This window comes from Sycon ciliatum, chromosome 4 (genome assembly GCF_964019385.1).
Source record: "Sycon ciliatum chromosome 4, ocSycCili1.1, whole genome shotgun sequence".
Lineage (NCBI taxonomy): Eukaryota > Metazoa > Porifera > Calcarea > Leucosolenida > Sycettidae > Sycon > Sycon ciliatum.
This window is the reverse complement of record NC_088646.1, coordinates 37,324,889-37,352,160: the sequence shown is the minus strand read 5'-3', so window position 1 is coordinate 37,352,160 and position 27,272 is coordinate 37,324,889. Positions and strand designations below refer to the sequence as shown.

General features: G+C 49.2%; 1 protein-coding gene and 1 non-coding gene across 2 annotated transcripts in view; both read right to left on the bottom strand.

Moving 5' to 3' along the window:
* Positions 1 to 27,272, bottom strand: part of LOC135815983 (C2 domain-containing protein 3-like) — a 41,048-nt gene that overhangs the window by 4,185 nt on the left and 9,591 nt on the right. The window contains exons 9-33 of the mRNA XM_065329340.1: positions 25,293 to 25,448; positions 24,191 to 24,687; positions 23,814 to 23,935; positions 21,714 to 21,829; positions 17,912 to 18,115; positions 16,724 to 17,125; positions 16,375 to 16,476; positions 16,047 to 16,133; positions 14,819 to 14,923; positions 11,714 to 11,787; positions 11,405 to 11,460; positions 10,196 to 10,357; positions 7,498 to 7,817; positions 7,091 to 7,216; positions 6,433 to 6,501; positions 6,085 to 6,192; positions 5,782 to 5,877; positions 5,291 to 5,494; positions 4,682 to 4,865; positions 3,419 to 3,835; positions 2,876 to 3,047; positions 2,123 to 2,401; positions 1,571 to 1,688; positions 695 to 1,011; positions 70 to 308 (exon numbers count right to left, since the gene is read on the bottom strand). Of these exons, the coding sequence (XP_065185412.1) occupies positions 70 to 308; positions 695 to 1,011; positions 1,571 to 1,688; positions 2,123 to 2,401; positions 2,876 to 3,047; positions 3,419 to 3,835; positions 4,682 to 4,865; positions 5,291 to 5,494; positions 5,782 to 5,877; positions 6,085 to 6,192; positions 6,433 to 6,501; positions 7,091 to 7,216; positions 7,498 to 7,817; positions 10,196 to 10,357; positions 11,405 to 11,460; positions 11,714 to 11,787; positions 14,819 to 14,923; positions 16,047 to 16,133; positions 16,375 to 16,476; positions 16,724 to 17,125; positions 17,912 to 18,115; positions 21,714 to 21,829; positions 23,814 to 23,935; positions 24,191 to 24,687; positions 25,293 to 25,448 (4,732 nt within the window). The remainder of the gene's footprint in view (positions 1 to 69; positions 309 to 694; positions 1,012 to 1,570; positions 1,689 to 2,122; positions 2,402 to 2,875; positions 3,048 to 3,418; positions 3,836 to 4,681; positions 4,866 to 5,290; positions 5,495 to 5,781; positions 5,878 to 6,084; positions 6,193 to 6,432; positions 6,502 to 7,090; positions 7,217 to 7,497; positions 7,818 to 10,195; positions 10,358 to 11,404; positions 11,461 to 11,713; positions 11,788 to 14,818; positions 14,924 to 16,046; positions 16,134 to 16,374; positions 16,477 to 16,723; positions 17,126 to 17,911; positions 18,116 to 21,713; positions 21,830 to 23,813; positions 23,936 to 24,190; positions 24,688 to 25,292; positions 25,449 to 27,272) is intronic.
* Positions 9,516 to 9,597, bottom strand: Trnas-aga (transfer RNA serine (anticodon AGA)). Its single transcript has one exon. It is a non-coding gene; the product is annotated as a tRNA-Ser (tRNA).

Here is a 27,272-nt window from a genome sequence, read left to right as displayed (position 1 = left end):
GAGTACGAGCGTGCGTGCGTAAGAAAGAGAGACTGCCAGGAAAGCTAGTTTTGGAAGGTCCTATCTTACCTGAATCGCAGGCAGCCAGTGGTTGGTGGAAGACTTGGATGATGAATGGCAAATGCAAGGAAGTCGCTCTCTCCTCACCATCGACAGGCTCACCTTTGTTGAGCAACAGGCGGTTGACACGGACTTGAAATACCTCATTCCATTTCGGCTTTCGGCTACTGGCATGGGTTGACGTTTGGCACACTTCCGAGCCGCTCGCACCATGGTGAAAACTCACAAACACATTTGGTGCTACCAACCTGAAGCATAGGAGAAAGGAAGCAGAAATACACACACATTGTGAACTTGCACTGCAGACACCCACTGTGGTCACAAGCACAGAAGGCGATGGCATGGGAAGTTGCAAACATGCAAACATGTGAACACCCAAATATTGAAGCAGACATGACATGAAGTTGAACATTGCACAAGAAGGTGTTCATGCCTGTGGTGGTTTGGCATCACAACACTCCCTAGGATAGCCCAAAACATCTAATAAGATGTCAAGCATTGTCACTAAACAGGGCAGCAAAGGGTTGAAAGCTAACAAAGAAAGGCCACAGAAGAATTGCCTGCAGTGGCAATTGTTGACAATATTCTTCCCCCTTTGGAATCAGTTCAAGCATGGAGTGCATGAGCGACTTACTGTCCAAGTGCTGAGTAAACCATGGGAATGTGCAGTGCTTCCTCCAGTAACACGCTCATTTGCACGGTGTCCACAGGTGACTGTGTCACCTCATCAGGTGCTGTCTCGCTGCTCTTGCCCAGCGTGGGCATGACAGCCGCCAAGGAAGACTGTTCTGCTCCTGCTGCTGCTGCTGCTGCATTGGGCACTGAGACAGGTTGCTCATGACCTACACTGGGCATGCTGGGAGCACTAGCCGATGATATGGTCTGCCTACCTGTGCCTGCCGCTGCTTGAGGAGGTAGCGGGGCATGTGCATGTCTGATTACTGGTGTAGGCTGCAACAAAAACGGTAGACAGGTTTGCACACGGTGGCAATGTCATGTGCACGCACTCAGTATTGACGCTGGTGAAAATGCACACCAGCAACAGCATGCATGAATGCACTCCAACCTCAAGCAAACTACAAACACCAAACATGAGATGATCTCACCTGAAGAGAATGCACGAAATTTACCCGTGAAACCCATTTCAGAATGTTGCTGAAGAGTCTGAAGTTTGTGCTACTACACAGTGCTATAAGATATGATCTCCCGGGGGTTGATGTGGAAAGAATGAACCCGGGTCAGATTACAATGAGTTCAGGCTTGCTGGCTATCTAGTACTATCTACAGTGTCTAGACTACTGTAAATATACAAAATTTCGGCACTTCACGATTTTTGACATTTCGGCGGCGATTTATTTTCGGCGTGGGGAGAGGGCATGGTATAGTGCGACAGATGCTGTGAAAAATTTCGTCGGCGTTTTAATTTAGGCGTTTTGGGTCGGTGCCGAATATAGCCGAAATTAAATAGCGGCCGAAAATTTGTATATTTACAGTATGTACATTATCTAACCTGGTCAGTGCTGCTGCTGCTGCTGCTGCTGCTGGTTGGCAGGCGCAGTGCAAGGTGGCAGCGTAGACTGGCAGCTGCGAGGCTAGCGGCTGTACTGCGTACCAGCGGGTACAGACCACTAGGGAAGACAGAGCACAACGCAGACACCAGGCTTGTTAGATTTTCCAGAACACCGGGGTCTATGACAGAAGTGACCCAGGGAGTTGGACGACTTGCCAAACTAAAAATGCAGTTTTCGTTGAGCGGGTGAGGCTTACTAGTACTCATAAAGGCGTTTAAATATCAAAACACACTCTTACCTGCGTCTACACGCACACTCATGCAATAGACTTTTTTTAAACTGCAGTATATCACCAAGCGGCACCCTGGAGACACGTGGAGATTGTGACGGCCACAGTTACGTTCACCCACAACAAACAGTATCTCTGGTTGACAACAAAAAACTTTACACATACTATGGCACAGACAAATATGAGAATGTGTGCCCCTGCACGCACACCCCCCCCCCCCCCCCCCCCCCCCCCCACACACACACATCACTCTCGTCCGTACCTGAGTTGGTACTGAGCCCGCTGATCCAGCAGTGGACGTAAGTGAATGTAGGCGGATGCGACGTGATGATGGTGGTGCTGCTGATGCTCAAGTACAGACTTTGAAGCTGCTGTCGCTGCTGTTGAGCTATCAGTACCCGTGGTAGGACTACTGGAGTCATCGGCGGAATGGCTTACAGCAGTAGAAGTAGGATTTGAGGATGAGGCAGCGACAGTACTGGGATGAGCTGGAGAGTCACTACACCAGACTTGCACTTCAAATTGCTGCTCTTGCATGTACCTAGACATCCAACGATAAACAAACGTAATACAAGAATACTTGCTACCGCTATAACCACACTCCTGCACAAAGCCAAAATCAGAGAGAGAGAGAGAGAGAGAGAGAGAGAGAGAGAGAGAGAGAGAGAGAGAGAGAGAGAGAGAAAGAGAGAGAGAGAGAGCAGAAGAAGAAGAAAAGGAAAGAGGCTATGATACAGGAACACCTTCATGATTAGCTTCATCACAATCGCAATATTTTCACACGTTTTAGATCCGACTGTATGGTACGCATAGGGACTGTTCAGTGGTACGCTGTACATATTGAAATCATAACATGAAGGGCATGCATCAGTGATCGAGTCCTATGCATGTTTGCCTACATGTAGGTCAAGTGTAACACGTTAGCAGGGTAGCTAGCCAGAGTATGTACAATGGTAGAACAGCACACATGTATTCCAAATTGCACTATGATCTACAAACAAGCATGTGTACACACCAGAGTAAGGCATCCGACGTCGGGATACGGATGAGGTGGCTGTGGCGCAGATCAGTGCAGGAGACACGCTCTGTATCGCTGCTCACAGTTCTGTCATGGCCGGCTTTGGCTGTCGAGTGCTTGGTGTGCTCTGAGCTCTCTGCAAGTGGTACGGATGTGCTGAGTACGGTACCTGACATAGACAGCACAATAACACAAAAGGTGAAGATCACGCAATCATCAGCTCTGTGATACACATGTCGATGGAGCCATTGACAAGAGCTAAGAGACACATTACAAACTGGAGCGTGCATGCACCAACAAAGCACACACGCATGCGCGTGCACGCGCGCGCACACACACACACACACACACACACACACACACACACGCCAAAGCTCATCAAACACCAGCAGAACCAGGCATTGGCTATAGTCGTATACTCCTCTTGGCAAGCTATCTGCCTGCCATTACCTATACTCTGCAGTACAGACCCACATACGCAACACTGCCCTACTTTCAAAAGACTACATTCCTCGCCACCAGGAATTGTCAGAAACTCACCTTCGTTAAAGAATTTGTACCGCAAGTAAACATTGGGTCGCGAGCCGTGGCTACGAGAGTGCTGGCGACGGATAGAGAAAGGCAGCAAAACGTGTGGCAGCCACACCTGGTCAAACACTAACTCAATGTGTACATGGTCAGCTGGTTGCAGCTGTGCTTCGTTTGGCATTGCCGCCGCTGCTGATGTTACTGACGATGAAGGCTGCGGGCGTGGGAAGGAGTACACAGGCAGCGAACCCAACCAGCCAGCGCGCCGGCCTGCCTCGATAACCACGCTGCGGTCCGTGGTCTTCAGAAACTCGACGGAGAGCTGCACCGCGCCGAGGCGATTTGCAAGTGGAGCAGAGAGACGCGCGTCCTGGGCAGTGGCCTCAGAAGAGAGCTGCTCATTGTCAAGTGAAAACCAGCCTTGGATACCTGAACAGCGAAAACAACACACAAAGTGATAAGCATGTACACATACCCATGTACACACGCATATGCAATAATAGGCTTGAGGAAACATCATCTATTTGAAACACATACTTCAAAAAAGTTGAAGCAAGAAGGCACATATCCACACACCTGAATGCAAACGGGACAGCATCCATCAACCAAGACGGTCTTATTTTGGAGTCAACTTGATGAACGCACCACCACAAAATCCAAGTGAAATGGTGAGCACTGAACAATGTCGTTTTCTTCCCATGTTGTTTGTTCAGATTAGATTTTTTTTAATAGTTCATGCAGGACACGTTTGCTCAGTGTCGGTCACCATTCTCTCCCAGTGGCCACGAAACTGCTTGTACAAACATCCATGATGTAGTACACACACAAAAGAGTGAAAATACATTACCGTATATTCTCTATTATAAGCGCCGTGCTTATATTTTTTCAACACCCCTCTACCCCGCGCTTATATTGGAGACCGCGCCTATATTGGAGACTGCGCTTATATTTTTTCAACCAATACATCCATACAGAGCAAGAAGAAATACATGCTGGATATCATGCATGCAGCATTGATTTCCACCAATACCGTGCTAATAATAGAGACTGTGCTCATAATGTTTCGAAAGGTGCTCACAGTGTGCTAGTATTAGAGACTGTGCTAGTAATGGAGACCTGGGCTTATAATAGAGACTATACGGTATGCGTGCTGAGATACCTAGTCCAGGGTATGCGTGCTGAGATACCTAGTCCAGGGTATGCGTGCTGAGATACCTAGTCCAGGGTATTAGTCTGGGTACTCCCTATTTACAGCAGAGGTGGAAAAGCACGCACCTGATGAGTGTGAGAGCAAGTCTTCCAGGGACAGTGTCACTTCGCCTAGCAGAACGCAGTCAGTAGGTGATGATGTGCTACTAGCCAAGCCTGTTGTTCTAGGGTGATGTCCGCCAGAGCCAACACTGGAGCTGCGGTCCACTGGCTTATCACCGTGAAGGTACACAGGCTCGTTGTCGCGCATCTGCACACAAAACAAAACAATGCACACAGCATCACAGCTGGTAGCTGGAAGACACTGGCTGAAGAACATTGCTCTTCTATTAAAAAAAACAGAAAACATGCATGGACATTCATGGACATTCATGGTAGGAAGGAAGCTTGGGAGTCTAGGCAACATATCATCTCCATCAAACCTATATCTGAAACATGCTGTCTGATGAGTATTTTTTTCACACGAAACTCTGAGTAACGGCAGAAAAGGACTTGGTTGTGTCATTGCTGTGTGAGTATTGTGTGAAACATCTTCATACTTACACAGAGACCAGAGAAACAAAACCGGATATTATAACATGAAACGCCAACTTCGAAGAAGCACTCCCACGGTGCAGAATGGGTACACCGGTACGCACATATATTCAACGTTCATTGAGATACAGAGGGACTGACCTTGTGAAATACCCGCACTGTCAAGCGACCCTCTTGCAGCTGTTCAGCAAGGTTGTACACAGGATCATGACCAGCAGCGGCGGCGGCACTGGGAGCAATGGTGCCAGACACCACGGAACTGCTGACAACCGCGCACGCAAACTCACTATGGTGTGCAAACTCGGCACAGAATGCACGCACTATGAGTGGTGTGTCACGGGGCGCCTGTGCAAGGACAACAACAACACCATGGAATATACACCACATGTCGATAAAAACAAATAGCCATCCTAAACTTAACATGCCGTCCTATACTTTTCTAAGCACTCGCAGACTCCATTGCAGCCGCTTACACATTATATTAGGGTTAAATTGAATTCACCAAATTTTCGGCCATGGCCCATCTTCAGGGTGAAAACAGTCAACGTGTGTGCGTGCGTGTGCGCGCGCGTGCATGCGTATACGAGACCGAGAGAAGAGAAGAGGGGGAGAAGAGAAATGATCTGACTTACCTTGTCCAAAAGCTGCACTCTGGCAAAGACGTTAGCACCGGCCGTGGCAGCAAAGTGCAGGGATGGTTGGTCGATGGACGCAGCTTGAACTGCCGGCTGAAAACATACGCATACACATATTCATAATGTAAACTTACAAGCGAGAGCGTGCAATGTTTTAAATACGTAACATTAAACATCCCTTCCATGCCGGCATGGCCAATGTAATTGCACAGAGCTACTCGCACTGCATATACTAGTACTAGTACTAGTATATGCAGTCTAGACGACGGCGCACACAACACTGCAGATTGGTCTAGTCACCTGTAGTCCAGTCACACGATGCAGATCAACAGCAATGCAGACGTGACTGCTAGAAGATGCGACCGTCACTCCCCTGTCCAGCTGGTGATCAGAGTGTGGATCGGAGTGCTGTAGCAGACCAGATCGGCAAGACCACACAAGATAGATACAAACCAACAAGTTACACGTGTAGCATTCACTGGGGTTCAACCACCAACCGGACAAACAACACCTACATAGCGAGGGGATGTGAGGTCTTCTCATACCCAAGTTGACTGTATTCTTCACGTACTCATTGAAAAATAGCAAATACAAATACACCATGCACAAATACACCATGCACAGTCACAAGATGATACGCATCCTTACCTCGCAAACCAGCCGCTGATAGGATACAGCCACTTCCAAACGTCCACACGACTGGCCAGATGGCATCGCCTGATAAAACAAACAACATAAACAAACACACACGTACATGCGTATTATACAGTAGAGCATCGGTGGAAGCCACCGAACAACGCAAGTATACACCCTGGAATGCCAAGACCGGGCAACACTGGGCCAAGACCGGGCAACACTGGGCCAAGACCGGGCAACACTGGGCCAAGACCGGGCAACACTGGGCCAAGACCGGGCAACACTGGGCCAAGACCGGGCAACACTGGGCCAAGACCGGGCAACACTGGGCCAAGACCGGGCAACACTGGGCCAAGACCGGGCAACACTGGGCCAAGACCGGGCAACACTGGGCCAAGACCGGGCAACACTGGGCCAAGACCGGGCAACACTGGGCCAAGACCGGGCAACACTGGGCCAAGACCGGGCAACACTGGGCCAAGACTGGGCCAAGACTGGGCTAGGGCTGGGGTAGCCAGTACCCGTCCAGCCATATGTGCAGAATGTGCAACATTGAGGTGCTTGGACGCACGCACGCACGCACGCACACACACACACACACACACACACACACACACACACACACACACACACGTGTGTACAGTACAATACATGCATATAGTGCACCTACCGCTGAACTGGGGTTAGCGGCGGTGGTGGCGGGTAGCAGAGGCAAGTTGAACACCTGTTTGCTGAGTGGTGCCTGGCTATTGTGCATAGTAACCAGAGCACATAGCTTGGCAATGGGTAGAATAGCCTGGAACACATCCAGTCAAGAACACAACACATCCATATTACTCATACTACATGTACTACAAGTTTATTGTAGGCATTTGTAGACCATAGCAAACATGCTTCTGTGTAGATGTTATAAAGGCTATTGTACATCACAAGATTGGAAAGAGTGAGCAGCTTCAGTCTACGGGGAACTTCACCCCCCCCCCCCCAAACACACAGACGCGCGCGCGCGCACACACACACGCACACACAACCCCCCCCCCCCCCCCACACACACATTATTTTTAAACACGTTCGTACCTTAGCCATGACCTTATCGCGGACATTCGGTGAGTAGAAGCGCTGCCAGAGGTCAAACGCCATGGCACTGGAATGGTGTAATGACGACGACGACGATGAGGCAGATACCGTGGCAAACGCCTTGATGAGCAGCGTCTGCACTGGCTTACCTACTGCTAGGCGCAGGGTGTGTCGGGATGGTGCACTGCGATAGCGTGCTTCCGGCGCACACAGAGCTGTGCTGGTGCGGCACACCGTGGAGGTGATGCGCAGTGAGCCACCGTCACCACCAGCATCATCATGGCCACTACCACAACCACCAGCAGCAGCAGCAGCATTACCTAAGGACACAGATCACACAAACAGCACACACAGTGCTTCATTGATACGTGCATCAATGCCCGTATGTGACTAGTACATGCACAGAGCTGTATGGTAGATCTACTGCTGGATCCACTTCAAAGTAGATCAGCAGCAGATGAAGCGTGCAGTACTTGACAGGAACACCTGCACTGGTGGTGTGACAGTGTCGACTGCCCAGACGTCATGGTCCCGGCGTCGAGGCTTGGCAAGTGCAGTGCAGCTTCATGACCTGACACCGTCCATAACCAGCTTACCGGGAAACGGGGAACGGGGCTTCAGATTCAGAAGAGGAAGCACTTCCGCTCTCAGCTACCGCTGCAAATAAGTGTGATGAGATTGACAACCATACTTGCGTGATTAGTGCCCCCAGAGCACTTTTTTTCTCAAAGTCCATCACAGAATGTTTAGCTCCATCGCCATCAGGCCAGTTAGGACTTTTGGAGCTCCGTAGCTTTTCGCCGTTTTCGGCAGCCCAGCCGGCATCGGGCCGGTCTGGAGGCTCGCAGTAGCTAGCAGTAGGAGTAGTAGTGCAGTGGGGTAGAGCAGTGTAGTGCTAGCGCCCGTTTTCCTTTCTTTTTCATTCATTTCCGCCGGCCATGGGCGAGGTGACAGGCGAATCGCTCAAACTCCTGTGCAGCCTCCCTGGCATCGAGCAACACGTCGTCAGCCTGCTGCAGACCCTCATCAGTCATGGCTTATGTGAGCCAGAGTCGAGACCGTGAGGTGCGACTGCTGTGCCGTGTGGACGAGCTCTCCACCAAAATCAAGGAGCTCCGCGAAGAAATCGTCTCTACCAAATCCGCCATTGCCGCCGGGAAACGCGCCGAGGCGCCAGGCCCTGCTCACCAAGCTAAAGTTGAATACCTAAAGCAGAGTACCTGTACCCGTACAGTCCAGAGTAGCAAGAATACTAGTACACAACTGCAGAGACACATGGAGTCCAGCAGCACTGTATCCCGTACCGGCATTAGCGTTAGTTCAAATGCAGATCGGAAGCCCCAGGGAACCGGTCGCTTGGCGAAGGAGTGTTCTGAGTATGAGACAGATGTGACAGAGTTCCATCCTGCAAAGCACCCCAGGCCTAGGCAACCCAAGCCAGTCTTCCATGCTATGGAGGATGACTCATGGAAGCTTGTCTCCTCAGGGCCACCCAGGAACAAGCGTGCCTTGGTGTATGTGGGCAATCTCGCCACGGACAGCACCGATAGTCGCTCCAGGCAATTCATTCAGACCAGGAGTGACACTCTCGGTGCCTCCATTCCTGTCCACACATGCAGTGTATGGCTATCTGAAAGCGGGCATGCTTCCGTCAGAGTGACCATTGATGCCATTTCACTCTCCACAGTGACAGCGCCTAACTTCTGCCCAAGGCCCCTACACTGCAGGCCATGGAGGTTCTCCGAAAGCAGCTCTGAGGGAAGCACCGGCAGTCACAGTCACAGTAGCAGCAACAGCACCTCCGTCGGTGTTCTGACTACACAGCAACAGCAACAACAGAAGATGCGTTCAAATTCCTCCGTCATTACTGGTACATTCACATCATCCAGCAGAAAAAAACAAAGAAGGCAAAGAAGAACAGAGTCTAAAGTTTACTCTAAACTATCACAACTCAACAGACATGGACAAGAAGACTGTCACGCATGTGAATGCTTTGGGAAAAATTGCAAAAAAAACCTCGCAGTGAACAGGATTCGAACCTGTGCGGGCAGAGCCCAATTGATTTCTAGTCAATCGCCTTAACCACTCGGCCACCACTGCTTTGACATTCAAAACACGGAATTTTGGTACACTAAACGCCACGGGAAACCACGTCAATTGTTGGTCCGTCAGCCCAAATGTAAACATGATGAAGTGCGTACACGATGTGTACAAGACGTGTAGGACAAAAATCGCATTGCACGGTTGGTTCAAGATCTGCAAAGCACCAAATGTTGCTTCAAAGCACACACTTCGTCCTGAAGATGTGCACAGGTGACAACCAATGTCATAGAGCATGCGTGGTCCACAGGTACAGGTAGCTGAGACGGACGCATGGTGGAGTGAGGCCCTGTAAAGTGCCTAATACTGGTGATACTAACACTTAGCGATGTCTCAAATCACCTAGTTTGCGGTGGCCAGAGGCACATAAGTAAAGTTGAAAATTGATTTCACGCTGGCTACCATTCGCGGATGCAGCGAATGGGATTTTCGGTCCTTGACCACTTGATAGTGGGTCTGATCTACTCAGCTCCCACCGAACCGTAAATTAAAAAAATATTAACATTCACGATTATGACCTACTCATGAAAAGGGTGAACACAGCAGTTGACAGTAAGCATCAGGAGTAGATAAGAAAATTAATACTAACGATTCTTACCGTTGGCAGTGGATATGGTAGGGAAGCGATATTGGACATAGCAGTCGGTCTCGCCCCATACTGCTTGCTGTGAAGGTGGCAGTGTCAGCTGATGTACGGCCACAATGTCCACAGTGAATACATGCTCTACGCTGCTGCTGCTGCTGCTATCCACTGGAACACCTTCAATGCAGCACACAGGACAAAGCAAGGTACATGGAACACAAGCTATTGTAGACCGGGGCATATCAGTACGCACCCGAAAAACTGTACCCCCCCCCCCCAACACACACACACACACACACACACGGATTCTTGACCTCACACTCAAAGTTCTGTATCCGAATATAGATGACGCCCAAAACAAGTATCCCCATACAACAATATCTGACCATGTGCTGCCTTGCATTTTGAAATTTTTGATACATTTCCGGTACATGCACGCGCACGGCAGTGCATGCACTTCCTGACTGTACGTACGTTGACGGCAAAAGTTAGAACAATACAAGAGAATAGGAACGGGAGAGGTACTGTTTGACAGCTAGTGATATACTTAGTTACTTAGCCTTACTCTTATCACAGCATTGCCTACAGGTTCAATCAAGAGTATATACACCCCGCCCCCCCCCCCCCCCCCCCCCCCCAAGAGTGTACAACTCCTGATACCCTTTCTATGGGGTACGCCGACGGTGAAAACTCACATCACGTGATGTGGTGTTGCAGTTGTACGTTTCCAGGACGTTTTTAGCGAGCAGCGGAGTAATAAAAAACCCACTCTGACAGAAACTCACTGCACGTATGCAAATCCCCAGCATGATCATGGCAGACATTCGGATCGTGCGCACGCTATCCTTCGTTTGTACGTAGTACGAAACGTACCTGAGACACGTGATGTGAGTTTTCGCCGTCGGAGACCCCATATGCAGAGTTGCACACTCTTGGGGGGTTATATACTCTTGGTTCAATCTAGCACATGACTGGTTGCATCGAGCAGTATACTAGTACTCTATACAGCATCAGGATGTAGTGTGTATGTAGCAAAAATAGGCTGGGACATGTGAGCACATGGGTGACTTTGACTGCAAACACTGCACTTGCCACGCTTTTAAAAGTGGACTGCTGCTCCAAATAGAACAAAGAAGTTGCAACAGACTCAGCTGCAAGGATCAGCCAAGAGCACAGACCAATACTGTAGATAGAACAAAACAACTGAATGTAGGAGAGACACACCAGAAGTAGTCGCAGGCATTTCGCCAGTGTTCTCCTGGACTTGCACATCTCCAGACCTGAGTTGCAAAGAACGCATGCACACCACACACAGAACACATGCACACCACACACACAACACATGCATACCACACACACAACGCATCAAAAGGACCCATGACAGATGACTGAGACAAAAATACTAGAAGGATCGTACTGAGCGAGCTGCCTATATACGCGTATAGATGAACAACTGATTAGCTCATAATGGTGGTTGAACACTGAAACGGGTGGGCTGACTTTTTTGGTGGACTGAGAGGAGAAGCAACGCACCTGCTTGGCTGTATGTCTTCTTCATGTGGCATGTAGGCACCTCTATCAGCAAAGCTCTTCTCAATGTTTGAAATCTGAAATCAAGCACACCACACAAACACACATGCATTCATGTACATGTACGCAGATGTGCACACGCTTACGTACGGACGCACGCCCACACACATGCCGGCACACACACGCACATGCGCGCGCACACCCACACATGCACGCACACGCACGCACACACACACACACACACACACACACACACACACACACACACACACACACACACACAAGTAGGCATGTCAAAGCAAAGGAAATTTGTCAACATTGAGAGAATTTTTTAATATCAAAGTGAATGGTCAGCATCCAGCATGCCAAACTACACTGTACAGCTATAGCAGCCCAACGCCATCTAATCCTACAACACTGGAATGGGAGGCGTTGACGTTTTTGATCAGCACATGTCAACCTATCGCATGCTGAGAAGAACCAAAAAAATACTGGCAAACAATTGCTATCGACCATGTTGTATAATGTATTGTTTTCCTGTGTGATGACATTCCCCGAACCGTCTTCGTCTAGTCGCATTATGTGTGATATGAGCATGCGCGATGTTGCAGTCGACAGCCCTTTTGTCAGTCTTCTTGTTCGTCCCTTGCTGACCAGTTCCTGTTTCCGTCATGTCCTAGTTGAAATATAACAATTATGTAAACTAGGGGTGTGCATGGGTAGTCGGGTACCCGTGCTACCCGTGAGGACCTCGGGTAGTCGGGTACAGAATAGTCCAGGATCCCAGAAGACGAGGTCCATCACCCCCTGACGCCACAAATGATCATGCGAGACCAAAATAAAATCGAGATTCCCGGGCAGGACCCTTGTGAAATTGGTGCGGGCGGGCGAATTTTATTTTTTATTTTTTCCCATGTATGTACATGACTTTATGTGTGCATGCCATGTTGAACTTTTTTTACAGCATTTTCCGGTAATTTTTATTCATTTTTTTTACAGACAACAGGTACGCGGTTTACCCGTTCTATTTTTCTGTATTTCGGCCAACGATGCATGGATGGCCCTGATCTGTACATCAGGGAGTCGTACAAGCTCGGGTTTGTGTGACTCCATGTCACAGATCTACTCACATGATTAGTACTGTACTTGGTCCGTTTCATCGCAATTGTCGCTTATCTATCGCAACTAAGAACAGGAGTTTTTTTACCGCTCTGTCAAATTTCCAATACGCATAGTGAAGAAGCATGATACAGGAATCCTGTCCGCCACAAGAACACAAATTCAGCGATGGAATCTGATGAAGCAAGTCGAAGAAAGGAAGCAAGGTTACAAAAAATGTACAAAAGAAAACAGCGACGGAGCGGGTTCTTGCACTCACGCTTTAGTTTACCCAACTCTGGCTCTGTATTACTCGAGCTGATGTCACACCAGCTGACATTCGCTGGTGTGTATACTATCTGCTGGCGTAGAGTATATCTTGCTTTCTCCGCTTGGCGTATGGCAGCGATCGGAGGGAAAGGAACAGTCATGGCTGTCACTTTGGCACTTGGAGGAACGTGGGCAGCGTGACCCGTGTGTCACCACTGTACGTTTCAACAATGTTTTCGAATCAGGCACACATCCCTCTTCAGACAGCTGTCATCCTCTCTGCTGGATACGCTGACCACGACTCTTGTACTGCCGAGGCCAGGTCGGACAATGTCTTCTTTGCCACCATCTCGCCATCAGTTTGCAGGCTTGCAAAGAATGCCAGGTCGTTGCAGTTCAAACGTGGCGACTGAGCTGGCTGGCCAGGCCGTGACTGTCACGCTCTCCAGGTCAGGATGTCGATTTCCCCCTCTACAGTTCCGGTCTTTCTGCGCTTGGCTTTTCGCTGCAGCGAATGTGTGCATTCACTGCAGTGCATTCACTGCAGCGAAAAGTTCCCCACTTTCCCAACAAAATCGTACGAATCACGATGCCACTGGCGCTAGTCGCGATGGTTTCCTTCTTTCTGGTCTCCTTTGATCTTGCCATCACAACCTCCCAAACGAATGTGAGTTAGATATCGAGATCGGACTGGGTTTTACCTGTCAAAAGGTGCGTGGGAGATATGCGACAATTGCGATGAAACGGACCAAGTACATGTATGAACTGTTCAAAAAAAAAAAAAAAAAAAATTGGCTTTGGCTCGATTTTGGTGCGGGAGGGCCCGGGAATCTCTATTTTTTTGGTGTCACCTTAATAAACTTTTTTGAATTTTTCCACTCAACCATGCTGAAATACGGCCAAAGTCATACCTGCGCAGGAAAGCTCGCCCCTCCGCGACGTCTCCTCAGCAATTTCTACTCCAACACTACTCCCAAGGCCGCAGAACAAAGTGTATTGTTGACTCTGACAAGGAAAAGCAGCGGTGATCACTTGTCACTCCAAACGACAAGCTTCTCCTTGCGCCACCAATAATTTTTTGTGCGACTGTTGATGCAAAAGTGACTGAAGAAAAATTATTGGTGGAGGGGCGAGCTTTCCTGCGCAGGTATGACTTTGGCCGTATTTCAGTATGGTCGAGTGGAAAAATTCAAAAAAGTTTATTTCAAGAAAACCCCAAAAGGAAGATGGGGGGCATGCCCTCAGCGCTAGAAGAGGTGTTCTACTATCTGCCGGTGTATAGTTCTGGCCAATTGAGGACGTAGCTGGCTGTTTTGGCAGCGCTTGTATATTGGCTATTTTCAAGACGATCATTTGTGGCGTCAGGGGGTGATGGACCTCGTCTTCTGGGATCCTGGCGTGGCTAAGCGGTACTGCTCCAGGAACTCTTCTAAGGTGAGGCAATGTTGGCTTGATGGAGTTTTGTTCATAGCTTGTTCGGATACGCTGTGGCGTGACTCGTTTCTAGACCCATAAATGATGTGATATTTCGGCCATTTTGAGGGGTATGCAAATTTCAAGGTTCCCTTCAGAAACTTTTTCAAGGGCTTTGCATAATCGATCCACACCCCAAAGGGAACCTACCTGCAAATTTTGAGCGAAATCGGAGAGATCCACTTGCACACATACTTTGGTATTCTCAGACATGCTCTCTTAAAGTGAACAACAGTGACACAGTACGCGAGCAACACTGTACTTCACCTGTTCAGCTGTTCCCATTGCTAGAAGCGTTCTCATTGATCCACACGCTGAACTACTGGCCAGCGGTAGGATGGCACTGTCCCCATTGACAGCCACCACAGGCATCTACAACAACGCAGTGTGCGACACGGAAACAACACAGCACAGGACAGGAATGCAAACAAGCGGTGAGACGGACACCACACAGGGCCAGCAGCAGATAAAGAGTCATGTGAGCTACCGGATTATCTCCACTATAAGCCCCGGGCTGATATTTTTCCAACCAGTCCGGACCCTGAGCTTATTTTAGAGACTGGGCTTCTACAAGAGATTGGGCTTATAATTGTTTATCCACATGGTACATGTACATTGCTTATTATTTTGTTATATAATATACCAGTTGCACAAAGTTCCCCGGCAGGTACAGTGACTGCAGTTTTGTACTTGCCGATACACTGAGTCTACATGTATACTGACTGTATCACGGGGATCATGGACTTGCACCACAACACGTGTGTGTTTGTCACACTGTGTAACACATCAACCATGTACATGTACGCACATGATCCTTGCAGTTCTTCGCTATACGCTCTGCGCTTATATCGGAGACTGCGCTTGTACATCTTCGAAGCCCCCTTGGGGGGAGTGCGCTTATAGTAGAGACTGGGCTTCAATGAGAGACGGTGCTTGTAAAGAGGGACTCACAGATGCATTTTTGTGATGCTCGATGCGATGGCCATGAAACCGGGAAATCCCCCAAATCGCACCCACCCCCGCAACTCACGCACCCATCGCAACTGGCCCATTGCAGAAGTTGAGCTTGGCTCAACTTTCGCGATGCGATGCACGATATTGACCTTTTTTTGCGGTAAAGTACAAAAAGGATCAAGAGTTGCTTGTAGATTTGTAAAAGTTGGACCCAGCCACGCAAATACCATGGTGACATACTCGCCTGCATTTAATTTTGAGCCAAAATCAGCAAGGCGACATCACACCACTGACTTCTTCTATGAATGGTATTTCGCGATTTGAACCGGGGATCTCCTGTTTACTAGACAGGCGCTTTAACCAATTAAGCCATGGCGGCTGGGACATGCCACAGAATAAAAGTGGCGCTTCATTTCGCTAGGAGAGCAACATGCCATTGCACACACACACACACATGCAAACGACCACATGAGCCATGCCAGTAGAAGAAGGTGGCAGACCCAGCCAAATCACAGTGTGCTCTCAACTCGTTCCACTGTACCTTCATTTGATATAGCGCAGCTGCTAGTCGTGAGTCGCGGAACGAGAAATAAAACTGATGTGCAGGTAATTTCACAAGTCCAATAAGCTGCAACAAAAAACAACAACAGAAGCAGCAGCAGCAGTGGCAACATCATTCTCTTATCGACAATGATGCCTGTGCATCAAATAAACATTCCAATAACAGGACATTGTGAAAATAAATACTATGGTCCACAGTAAGCCACAACACACTACAATGATCGGGTCAGCACCGGCTCAAGAAACTGCTCTTGTGTTGTGATCTACAGCATACCAAGCAGCCTAGGTAGACGACAAGCTCACGTTACCTTGTCCTGCTGTGCCTGTGTGTCGCGATTCCACACCTCCACGACTATGACAGAGTTACAAACTTCCTTGACAGCTTTCTCCTCAGCAAGGACTGGTACAAGCTACACAACAACACAGACCAAGGTAGGAAGGCAGGTGAGCACATATCAAATACACACACGGACCAACCAAGGGTGGGTATAAACATGAAATACACTCACCCACCAACAGACAGACAGACAGACAGACAGACAGACAGACAGACAGACAGACAGACAGACAGACAGACAGACAGACAGACACAGACAGACAGACACACACACACACACACACAGCGGCATCACATGATAAGATAGCCAGGTTACATACCAGTCTGAACTTGAAGATGGGCTGTAGAGTGCCCCAGCGAACATCGGATGAAACAGGCTGCGGATTGAAGGCGGTGCGGCACACCAGGTAGGGGTTCAAGAAGCGTCCTGTGCTGGATGTGCCACCCACAGCTTTGTCCTGGGATAGCTGGACCGATGGGATGAGCAGCAGCAGATGAAGAATGTCAGGCGAGGAAGGATATTTGCCTTGTAGCGTGGAAGACCCGGGATCACGAAGGGGATTCGCCTGTGCCGTGCTTGTGGATAGGTGCTGACAGCCATTGTCGGACATGGCGGACAGTGCCTTGGCCACCTTCTCCGCATTCAATGAGGACTGTGGCAAGGGCTGCTGGAGCTGTGGCGACGGCCAAGCCTTGCCATCTCGTGACAGCTCCACTGTCATCTGCATGTACATGTATGTCAAGCAGAAAAAAAAGAAAAGAAAAACATGAGCAGTCGCACACAGGCACACATGAATACCCACATGAACACCCACATGAATACCCACATGAATACCCACATGAATACCCACATGAATACCCACATGAATACCCACATGAAACCCACATGAATACCCACATGAATACCCACATGAATACCCACATGAATAGTACCCACACCATGTACCATGTATACGCCCGTTGCAAGAGAAGCACGCAAATCTGCAAATGCACTGGATGTGTACCCACAGATTTTCTCTTATAGCAACGATAGCAGACAAGATCTGAATGAGACAGATCAAGACAAGCGCCTGATAACTGTCCAATCCACACAAATACCCACACGGACACACACAAACACACAGCCCTAACTTTTAACCTACATGTAATTGGAAATCCACCCACAATCCTTGAAATGACGTGGTGCTTATTTCACACAGGCGGCAACTAAAGACGGGCCCAAATTTTACAAAACACGGTACAATGTTTTGCAATTGTCATTACTATCATGGTGGCCTGTAGAAGTGCAGATGTACGCGTGCACACACCAACATGCACACACGTGCACATGGCCGCCGGTGTGTGTGCACGCATGCACATGCACACACACACACGCACGCACACACACACACATGCACACGCACGCACACACACGCACGCACACACACACGCACGCGTACGCACACACACACGCACACACACGCACACACACGCGTACGCACACACACACACACACGCACACAACTCACCTTCAAGGTGCCAAGGAACTGTGTGACAGCATTGCCAATGCCACTGCTGTCTTGAAGCTCACTGTCAGCTGACTCATCGACCCTCACTGCCGGCGATTTACTTTCAGCTGAGAGCAAGGGTACATTAGCCTCTGAACATAGCGTTGGTCCGGACGCCAACAGCAGAGAACGAAGAGGGTGAACACATGAACCGACAAGCTCTGGCTGCAGTAGGTCAAAGTGCATGTACAACAACAACAACAACAACAACAACAACAACAACAATACGTGAGAATAAAGATTTGACACAACAACGACGACAACGACGACGACGACGACGACAACAACAACAACAACAACAACTCGTATTGGCGATGGTGCCATCGTGAGAATAAAGAATTAAAAAACAAAAACAACAACAACAACAACAACAACAACAACAACAACAACAACAACAACAACAACAACAACAACAACAACAACAACAACAACAACAACAACAACAACAACAACAGGAGAGTGAAACGGAAAGGATTAAGAGTGTCACTCATCATTTCGTTGCTGAAATTAGCTCCTTTCCCTCGACCTTGCAGGAGTTATGCACGCCTCATGGCACGTCTTATTGAAATTTGCTCTCTTGAATATACTTCTTCTCGTGCCAGGTGGTGGAGTAGCGCATGGTGTTTTCAGTGATGTCTATACAGGGATGAATTTACTGTCATATTTTTGCATAGCAGTTTCTGCTATATGAAGTCACAATTGTGTAGTAGTCCTTGATTTTGATTAGCATTTTTCTTTGAAAGTTAAGTGTTTACCACATTGTCCTTCTTGAGAGTGATGCCTGAAAGCCCATTTGCAGAAAAAACGACTGAAGCATACATGTGCACCCAGATTGAGAGTACCTGCACCACATACACCGCACAGCATGCATGTTACTTGACAGCACAGGCTACGCATGGATAGCCAGTATGTATCGCAATTTTCTGCGAGTCACGGTGACTTTTGAGTAGCAGTAGATCGATTTTGCATCGCAAACTGCGATGCGATACAGGATAAATTCATCCCTGCTATACATACAGCTCACTCATAAAAGGCAAGGCAAAGTGTGTGCTGTGCTCCACAGCAATTTTAAAATGACCTTCAGCGGATCAATGGCGGCGACTTTTTTGAGTCATGACCGAATTGTTCATGGCCACTAGTACTGTTGTGCAGCGGACTAGTTTGTGTTGATAAAGGTTTTAGGTTTACAAAAGGGGCTTCACTGACCTGCTGATAGTACGAAGATCCATGTCGGTTTGTGCGCATCCACCTAGGTTTATTACTGTCTGTAGTTTGATTTATTTGTGTTTGATTTATTTATTACTTATTTGGCTCTGTATTTTTGTGCCTAGTTTTAGTTGACATCATGAGGTACTATTTTGCTACGCGGACTGATCTCAGTCGCGATCGAGTATCTGTCTGGCTACACTTTCGGTTGCATGTTTTCCTTATTTGATGCGTGCAGTACGCTGGCGTCGTTTGCGCTGGTTGTAGGAGCACTTGTACGTGCACGTTCTGATGGGGACAGCGGTTTCGCATTCGCTTGTTCTTTCGATATTCCTTACCTGGTTTCCTATCTCTGTTCTTCCTCTCTTGCTTCAACGCAGTGAACATGCAATTTTCTCTCGTCTCCTTTTCTCTCTTGTATATCCTCTATATGGTTTCCTTGCCATGTAAATATATACTGGTCAAACTCAGTTCCTGGACATTTCGTGAGTGAGATATAACAGTTGGCGACCACGCCAGGATACGGAGTTGCAGTATGTCGGAGGAGCCGACCGCGGAAAGGGTGGAGGCTGCCTACATCGCGAATGGTAGGGCGTATGGATATGAGGGAGAGGAGCTCAGAACATTTGCAGAGAAAAGGCTGAATGAAGAGCGTGACCGTGAGGAGCGGGCCGAGCAGCGCGAGTTAGCTCGTTCACACGATACGCTCGAGCGCAGGATGGCGGAGCTGGAGACCGAGACGCAGCGACAGGGTAACGCTGGCCTACCTAGCACTCTGAATCACTTGTAAAACCTACTTCTGTAAACTAACTAATTTTGTGAGTCCGGAGAGACTGAACCACTTTGCCTTGTCACTCGGTCGTGTATTACAGAGAGTCAGAACCCTGGCGGCGCAGCTGTTGGAAGAGATCGTCACAAGCCAAAGACCACAAAGTCCCTAAGTTTGACGGGAAGCAGGCTGTGGAGGTGTATTTAGAACTGTTTGGGAACGATTAGGAAAGTTTTGAAGAGGACCTCACCAGTGAGACAGCGGTGGCAGTGTACAAGGGGCCGAGGGCATGGAGTGGCTCGTGACCGCAGGCCATGGTCATGTGACAGCAGGCCATGGTCATGGCCACGACGTTAGCACAACAGCTACCAGAGATATCGGAAGGCTCTCGAGCTAAGTCAACAGTGAAGAAGTATAAGAGTAACTTCCAGCAGTGGCGAAAGTGGACTCGAGTCAGCATGCATTGTTGCAATGCGGCTGTCCGCCACCAACCCTGCACTATGTACGGTTGATGGGAGCTGTGAGACAGAACAGCAGCAAATGCACATGTACATGTACTGCCCAACCCACACCCTGCTGCCGATGTAGCAGCGGCGGGATCACATTGTACAGACTGCTGAACCGTGCAAGTCCGCTGACAATGTGAACCTGTGTGAGGTGCTGATAAAAAAAGGCATTGGCTAACAATGTGATGCCATGTGAGATGCTGGCAACCAAAGGTGTAGACCTGGTCCACACCATGGCCCACCCGGTGCCGGACTCCAGAGAAGTGTTCTCGGTACACAACGCATTACTCACAAGAGCACAGTAGACAGGGTAGGTACACTTGGTGCGAGCGAAACCCGGACCAGCCAAGCTAAACGCAATCCATTAGGAAGCAGACTAAAGCTACACAGAAAGGCTTGAACCAGTACATCTCACACAACCTGGCAAGACCTGAACAGCAACGCCACCATACTCCGGTGCCCCACCACAAGGCCTTACGTACAAGCTATGTAGAGTTTTTCTTTGGTGCTTTTGGAGTTTGCTTCGTCTTTCGTGAATTGTTACTGAATTACACTACTATTGTCTTACACTAGGCACGATCTTGCAGTGTTTTGGAGTGTTGGCGATTTTACAGGCATTGTACGCCACCTTCCAAACGATACAGGAATACGCAACGGAACCTAAGCCGGATCACACTCGAACAAGCTGAGGACATTATGAATGCTCGCGATTTCCTGGCTGCACAAGGGTATTCTCCTTGATCCGGACAAGACGCAGTTGACCATCTTCACATCGAAGTTCAAACGTTTGACCCCTAGCGTCGCCCTCCGACTGAATAACACCTTAATATTAGTAATCCCATTACCTGAAGTGAAGTACCTCGGTATTGTTTTATAGATACACAATGTCATCTTTCCCTATAACTCCCCCCCCCCCTCCCTTATAACACCCTCTCCCTATAACTCCCCTCCCCATAACTTCCCCTCTCCCTATAACTCCCCGCCCTTATAACACCCTCCCCCTATAACTCCCCTCCCCATAACTTCCCCTCTCCCTATAACTCCCCTCCCTATAATTTCCCCTCTCCCTATAACTCCCCTCCCTATAATTTCCCCTCTCCCTATAACTCCCCTCCCCATAATTTCCCCTCTCCCTAAAGCTCCCCCTCCCTTATAACACCCTCCCCCCATAATTCCCCTCCCTTATAACACCCTCTCCCTATAACTCCCCTCCCTATAATTTCCCCTCTCCCTAAAGCTCCCCCTCTCCATCGCCATAGCTACATGTAAGCTTGTAACTGACCCGCTGGGCTTGTCGTCGAACGTAGATCTTCACTTCCAGTGAAAACTGCCACCAGCGGCTTAGCACGGATTCGTTGAAATGCACCGGGAATACAGAGCGGTGATGAAACTGCACACCTGGACGGTTGGCACACACAGCAAAGAGGACACAGGAATCGCAGTGGAGAGCAAAGAGGACACAGGAATCGCAGTGGAGAGCAAAGAGGACACAGGAATGGCAGTGGAGAGCAAAGAGGACACAGGAATGGCAGTGGAGAGCAAAGAGGACACAGGAATGGCAGTGGAGAGCAAAGAGGACACAGGAATGGCAGTGGAGAGCAAAGAGGACACAGGAATGGCAGTGGAGAGCAAAGAGGACACAGGAATGGCAGTGGAGAGCAAAGAGGACACAGGAATGGCAGTGGAGAGCAAAGAGGACACAGGAATGGCAGTGGAGAGCAAAGAGGACACAGGAATGGCAGTGGAGAGCAAAGAGGACACAGGAATGGCAGTGGAGAGCAAAGAGGACACAGGAATGGCAGTGGAGAGCAAAGAGGACACAGGAATGGCAGTGGAGAGCAAAGAGGACACAGGAATGGCAGTGGAGAGCAAAGAGGACACAGGAATGGCAGTGGAGAGCAAAGAGGACACAGGAATGGCAGTGGAGAGCAAAGAGGACCCAGGAATGGCAGTGGAGAGCAAAGAGGACACAGGAATGGCAGTGGAGAGCAAAGAGGACACAGGAATGGCAGTGGAGAGCAAAGAGGACACAGGAATGGCAGTGGAGAGCAAAGAGGACACAGGAATGGCAGTGGAGAGCAAAGACGACACAGGAATGGCAGTGGAGAGCAAAGAGGACACAGGAATGGCAGTGGAGAGCAAAGAGGACACAGGAATGGCAGTGGAGAGCAAAGACGACACAGGAATGGCAGTGGAGAGCAAAGAGGACACAGGAATGGCAGTGGAGAGCAAAGAGGACACAGGAATGGCAGTGGAGAGCAAAGACGACACAGGAATGGCAGTGGAGAGCAAAGAGGACACAGGAATGGCAGTGGAGAGCAAAGAGGACACAGGAATGGCAGTGGAGAGCAAAGACGACACAGGAATGGCAGTGGAGAGCAAAGAGGACACAGGAATGGCAGTGGAGAGCAAAGAGGACACAGGAATGGCAGTGGAGAGCGATTAAGACGAGTGCATGTGTACAGGCACAGAAGTGAAACAAATTACGAAACGCGGGAGGACACGGAAGTGCAAAATGTGTTTCCCGTAGCCATGTGGTGTCTTCACCGAAGGGATTGAGATGCTACCAGCCACATCACTCATCAGACAGGGGTTCATGTAAGTGAATATTTAGGCGACAGTAGTGATGCTACCTCAGCACAGTCAAACGAGGAGTAAGATGCCGTGGTGAGGATGTACGAGTACCGGTACGGGCCAAACCATCGACCACAGTGCCAGTATGGCGCTTCACAGCCGACTTCTGTGAGCTACTAAGTATGTTGTTTGCGTAGGCTAGTATGTTTGGCAGTTGAGATCTGCTGGAGCAAGACAGTCGGTCTACTGCTAAACGATCCGCACCTGGCTGGACAGTCATCATTCAACTTGCCCTTGTAACAAAGTACCCCCCCCCCCCCCCCCCCCCAATTCTGCAAGCTGAAACTGGTGAAGAAGAAGCAACATGTAGCACCTTTGTCCACATGTTAGAAGGCTGAACGCGTGCCAATCTCAGTCGTGGCCATAGAAATCCGACCCAGGAATCAAAAGTAGCGCCGCGTTTCGATTTATATTACATCATGCACCGTTCCAAAAACCGATCTGAAGGCTGCAGGGGCCGCAAGAGCCTTGGCGCTGCTTTCAGCACGTGGGTTGGATTTCTTTGGCCACAACTGTACATGGTGCTGTGGGCCAGCATGATACAATCATCAGGACTGTGGTCTGCCACTGCAGCATGTCTTCAGTCCACCTAAACTGGAGGGGCAAAGGTACTTCTGCAGCAGTTTGGGTGGAGACCTCAAGTTTGTGAAGAAGTCTGGATCGACTGGGCAAGTGCGTAACAAGCCATTCAACACACTTTCCGAGCCGCCTAGCAGGATCCAATACATGACTTCATAACCATGCTCACCATGTTGGGCTAGTTTGGCAGCGACGCGCACAGTCTCCGTGGCCTCGACAGCGGTTCCCTCGCGCGAACTGGCCATAACAGGGAAACAGTACTCGGCAAACACGGCCTCCACTGACTTGGGCCTGAGGTGGGCAGAACAAGCACACGTCCACAAACACAATGATGAGTTTACACAAATGCAATCTCGACAACAAGATGCATGATGAAACTAAAAATAGCATTAATGAACATAGCGGTGCAGGTGCTTGTAGATTTAATGCATCCTTCTGTATTGCCAAAGACGATAATGGCAGAATAATCCTACCCGCTTAATGCTTGTAAGAAAAGAAGGGCACAAAGAAAACATAACCCCTCCGCGTCCCCTTTCTCTCGCTCACCTGCCCGAATCATCCCTGGAGGCCTGCGCGGAATGCTTGCTGCGTGGAATACGTGAGGGCCGTAGCAGCAAGCCCAACCTCTGCCAGGCAGTGTCCGTGAAGAGCAGACTGTGGATAAGGACGCGAGCCGCACGCACGCGACCCAATCGAGCCAGCTGCCCTATTCCAAGGCAGTCTTTCAGGCCGAGAGCAGTGGTCACATAACTTGAAGATGCTACATTGGATGAAACGTCAGTGCCTACTTCGTCCTCACAATCGTCAGAAACACCGCTGCCCTTGCCAAGAGATGACATTGTAAATTGAAGCTCATTCTCGTCATCTTCTCTATTCTGAGAATGGTGTTCTAGAGCATCATCCCTCGCAGATGACTGTTGTCCAAGCTGCCATTGCTCTGCATCTTCACCCTGCTCTACGCCACTTGTATTGGCAGTGCTTGCAGCTGCCGCCGCATCCACAGCTGACAGTAGGTTGTCCACAGACCGTTGCGAAGGCGGCCGCTTTTGCACAAGGGCAAGCACACCAAGCAGACGTGCATTGATACATGGCGAGGCAGCGCAAGGGCATCACCTAAGCATCGTCATCCTTCCCCGATAATATCACACAGTCACTCGCACCAGTCACCTCTACCCAAAGGATCATATTTGTGCAAAGCAAAGGGCTGGGAATTCCTGACCTCATGCACTCTTTCCAGGAGGCACTTTGACTGCAGGCATGTAATGGTGACACAAACTGTACCTACGATAAGAACCATGACACGGTGGACATACACAGACTACCCTGTTTATTTCTAAAGACATTTAAGAAAAAGCAAAAATGCTCCTGCCCGAAACAAAACAATACAGCCGGGTACTCTGAACATCTGGGCAATGCTTTATACGAACACATACAGTGCTGCTCACTGAAACCCGAATGTGTAAGTCAAGGTTGCACCCTACACCATTTCACGGCCCAGTGTCCACAGGTCTAGGGCTGCACAGCACCCAGTCCATGCACTTACTGGACGTGCGCCATCGGATGGCATTGAGCAGCAGCAGCACTGTACAGGATCTCACAATACAATAACCTTGTCTGGAGGTGACTCTCTCAGTTCACCACTCCTTACCTGATTGCTGCGGCGAAACATGTAATGCAGATGCCCCTCATCTGTAGTTTCGACGTGTTCATTCGATGTGTGGTCGTCAGCGTCAGCCTCCGGGTCACTGCTGTCTGATTCGCTGATACCGCTAGCAGTGCCTTCGCCGTCACTTCCCAACACAGACTGCCATAGAACACGCAAGCACACACACACACACACACACACACACACACACACACACACACATGCGCGCACATACGCATGCACGCACGCACACACACACACACACACACACACACACACACACACACACACACACACACACTTGTACTTGCTCACTGCCAAAACTGGTCATGTGGGTCTCCCCAAGAGAGGGGATAGAGACTCAAAAGGAACCTTGGAAAGATGACTCAATTGGCTATTGAACCCAGGGGTGAATTTATCCGGTATCGCATCGCAGTTTGCGATTCAAAATCGACCGAGTGCAACTCAAAAACCACAGCGACTCGCAGGAAACTGCGATGCATAAAGGCCGATTCATACTTCATGACGGCTTTCCCGTACGTGAAATAGTTGAGCTCAGATCAACTTTTTCGCGACGCGTTTCCCGTACGCGAAATGAAGTTTGAATCGGCCTTTAACGGCACTGCATACTAGCTCACGCAGTCAGTAAAATTGATGCCGTGACTGTGCCGTACACTCACTACACCTGTACAGTGCACAGACCCCACTTTTTTTCTCGGGAAGGTGTGATTTCTAGTACATGTGTACCCGTGAACTCTGGCTGGTTTCGCTTGCACATACTGACTGTACTGGTGTCCTACTTGAACTACACGTACTACCAAGAGTAGATAAACAAGAGTGTGCAACTCACGGATGGGTTCGCCCACGGCGGAATTTTTTGTTGACGTAATCTTTTCTACGACGCACGCGCTGCGAGCCTTTTGGAAAGTCTTGCCTCGTGCACTTGGCCGGGCTTTACATTACAAGGCCGGTGCCCAGCACGTGCTCTCACACTGGTCTGCGACAAAATGCGCGCTTCTCTGAAAAAAGGTGACGTCAACAAAAAAATTCCCCCGTGGGCGGGGGTATCTGCAGATTGTGCAGGAGAGATGCGGAGTTGCACACTCCTATTTATCTACTCTCGGTACCACTTTGCGCGGCTTTGATTCAGTAAGTTCAGTAAGTTCATGCACTTTCCGTACTGCAGTGTACTTACGTACTGACAAGTATCATCTTTCCTCCACGATCCCGGCGAAGGTCTTGATTTTTTCTTCTTTCTGGTTTACTTCCCTCTTTTCGTGATATTATAGCTCTCTGACAATTGTCCAAGCTGTAGTTTTAGTCTAGTCTGGTTCTGCCTCCAACATGTCTGTACGACAGAGTACCTTTGAGAAGTGGGTGGCAGAGGTCGACGTCCAGAAGAAATGGCTTCATTCTGAGAAAGCTACAGGTGCAGCGGTGACGCAAATTTTCTGCCAGCTATGCAGACAGCACAAGTCCTCCCTCCGTGGGCTGAGAAATGTTAGTCGGTCTTTGTGGACGGGATTTCGGGGACTGCTCTGAAGAAGGACAACATGGTGAAACATTCGAAGTCGGATATGCATAGCAAGGCGGTAGGAATGTCGACAAGGAATGCCAGAACAATTGCGGAGATCTGCAAATCGACACCGATTAGCAAGGCAATGGCTGACGCAACAAGCGAGGAGAGAAGCAGAGTCGCCAAGTTATTAGACATCTCCTACTTCGTAGCCAGCGAAGAAATTCCTTTTGCCAAGTTCCCAGGCCTCGTGGACCTGGAAAAACGTCATGGCGTCTCGCTCAGTTCAACCTACATCACTCGTCAGAAGTGCAGCGACTTCACGGAGGTAATAGCCGATGCTAATAGCCGTGATGAAGTGTGAAGGCGCCATCGAAGAAGTGGAGGAGACCTTCAAGAATGCCGAAGAAGTTGCGTCAATTGAACTGCTGAAATTGGTCAAGGACTTGAACACTCGCAACATATTT